At 40.5% G+C, this 2,500-nt stretch overlaps 1 protein-coding gene across 1 annotated transcript in view; it reads right to left on the reverse strand.

Annotated features, from left to right (window-relative positions):
- The window catches only part of LOC105059285 (chaperone protein dnaJ GFA2, mitochondrial), a 13,625-nt gene extending 11,482 nt beyond the window's left edge, over positions 1 to 2,143 (reverse strand). The window contains exons 1-6 of the mRNA XM_073249971.1: positions 1,878 to 2,143; positions 1,710 to 1,788; positions 1,500 to 1,568; positions 1,257 to 1,348; positions 258 to 341; positions 112 to 150 (exon numbers count right to left, since the gene is read on the reverse strand). Of these exons, the coding sequence (XP_073106072.1) occupies positions 112 to 150; positions 258 to 341; positions 1,257 to 1,348; positions 1,500 to 1,568; positions 1,710 to 1,788; positions 1,878 to 1,970 (456 nt within the window). The 5' untranslated portion in view covers positions 1,971 to 2,143. The remainder of the gene's footprint in view (positions 1 to 111; positions 151 to 257; positions 342 to 1,256; positions 1,349 to 1,499; positions 1,569 to 1,709; positions 1,789 to 1,877) is intronic.
- Between the last annotated feature and the right edge of the window lie 357 nt (positions 2,144 to 2,500).

A 2,500-nucleotide genomic window follows, 5' to 3' on the forward strand; every position in this document is an offset into this window, starting at 1 on the left:
AAAGATACAAAACTATTTTACACAATCAGAAATTCATGCACCAAGTACTAAGTCAAACTAAAATAAGGTTGCTCAATATTTAATGCAAACAGAACAAATACAACTAAGCACCTGGTCATAAAGTGAACGCTTTTCCTCATCTTTTAAGACCTGAAAAGCGGAAAATTAATGCCCACTTAGTCTTACTAACAGAAATGGGCAACTTAATGTCTAACATATATAACATGTGCCCAAAACCTCATCCCAAATCAAATTACCTCATAAGCACGCTGAACTTCTTGGAATTTCCTTTCAGCATCAGCATCATCTTTGTTTGTATCAGGATGTAGCTTCTTTGCAAGCTGCAGAAAACAAGAAAAAGTGAAGATAGGCAGGATATAAAGAAAATAAATCCACAATTTAAGCCAAAAAATACTCTTTCCTCTGAGAAGCTTATAAAATAAAATGTCAACAAATAAAGAGTGAAAAGAAAGAGTTTTGTCAATCTGCTATCAAATAGACTAACAAAAAGGATCAAAAGAGTCATGAAAATATTGTTGACAGAAAACCTATTAAATCTATGACCGCAAGACAAACTGGTTGCAACAGCAACAACAATATCTATAAATTTATATTCTTGCAAAGTGGCAGCATACATATCAATCTCTCACTGAAATTTTTTTTTTTTTCAGATTAATTATATTGTTCCTGATCAGAAAATTCTTTTGCTGATTTCAGGGGCATATAGAATGAAAATTGACACATCAATACACAACTCTAGCAACATTAGCATATGATATAAGGTAAAGCATTTTAGATTTCACTCAGCCCAAGTCAGAGCTTAAAGATTTGTCCCATGAACCAGACACTGACCGATGAGAAAGCAGCATAAAGAGGTAATATTTAGTACTAATTTGTTAGTTGACAATAAGAAAAATCCTAACCATTGATAAGCACAAACTACTGAGCTTTTTGGCTCAAGCAAGATACAAGAATGACCATCAGCTTCACTTATCAATTACCTGTTATATTACAAGCCTAGCATATAGATCATCGACCTTGTGTTTCAAAATTTAGCTGGAAAGGTAACTAGAAAAGCAAAGTATGGGATAGATAATGCTTTAGTCGTAGCCAAATCAATCCTTGCGATTATTTGATCGTACTTATTATACAATTGAGGTCCTTCTTCAACTAAATAACTATTTGTAAAAGAGGATAGTGCCCACTAGCAGTTGCAGGCGAGCAGTCATTGAAAGTAATTAGAATCTAAAACCTACCGCATAATATGCTTTCTTGATTTCTGAAGCGCTTGCATTCTTGCTCACTCCAAGTACCTCATAATAGTCTTTTGCGGACATCAATCTTGTTCCTAAAAGCCACAGCACAATAATATAAATAGAAGTAAGAAAAAACTAAGAACAATATATCCACCTATCACCTCCTCCAAAAGAAAACGTCTTTCTTCTCTTTTCGGTATTATACTTGGCTTCTAAACAGTTACAACAAGCACTACCGCTTACCATGAAATGACCTGCTTGGAAAATAGTGCCCCTGAAACGTTCCACTCGAAATCCCAAACCTCCAGTTCGCTGCAAAATTCATAATTATTCATGCTAAATCAAAGCAACCCGAATTACTAATTTACTATATGGATGAACAAAGGGAAGGGGAAAAAAAACAATTTTTTCATTCATTTCTAATTACAGAGCAAAGCAAGGAACCCGAGGCACCTGTTTCGGAATTCCCATCCGCCAAAACACGAGAAGAACTGCAAATCCCCGCAGCAAACCGGCGAGAACAACCCTCAAGCTACAAGGAAAAACAAAACAGGGATAAGAATCTCTCGAATTGGAGAAAAGACAATACCAGAAAAAGGAAAAGAGGGCAAAAAATCTCACGGAAGGGATTGGCGATTCCTCGAGGATGGGGAGCTTAGATCTCAGAATCCCCCGAGCACACCATAAGGCTAGCCTGGCACCGGCGGGCCGCATCGTCGACGCAGAGCTCTCGATCACAGTTCGATTTCGAGGGATTTCTCCATTATTAGGGTTGGAGAAGCGAGGTGTTGGAGGCCGAGTTCTTGGGAGGCGCGCGAGCAACTATGGACGCGAGGGGAAGTAGGAGACCCTCTTTGTGACGGTGGGGCGGGGGAGGGGGCGGGGCGGACCGAAGAAGGGGAGGCACTCAAGAGGGGCAAATTAGGGCACGTCGGCGAACATTTGGGGAGTAGTCGGGTATTTCTCATTGTTGATGGGGTGCAGATGGGAGAGCAGAGAGTTCTGGAGATTTCTACTTCTGACCATGGGCTTTGGCAGGCCATTGAACCGGGCCGGCACAGCCCACACGTTTTGCAAGGATGTCTGCTGTGGTAGCCGGCCATTTTGGCGGAGCGACGCACAGCATCCCTAAAAGGGCCTTCTGTCGGCCGCTTAGCATTTATAAAGTTGGCATAAATATGGAATGAACCAGCGAATAGACACATGGCATCTCCTCGGAGACATTTGGTACAGGATGACCAATC

Source organism: Elaeis guineensis, chromosome 16 (genome assembly GCF_000442705.2).
Source record: "Elaeis guineensis isolate ETL-2024a chromosome 16, EG11, whole genome shotgun sequence".
NCBI lineage: Eukaryota > Viridiplantae > Streptophyta > Magnoliopsida > Arecales > Arecaceae > Elaeis > Elaeis guineensis.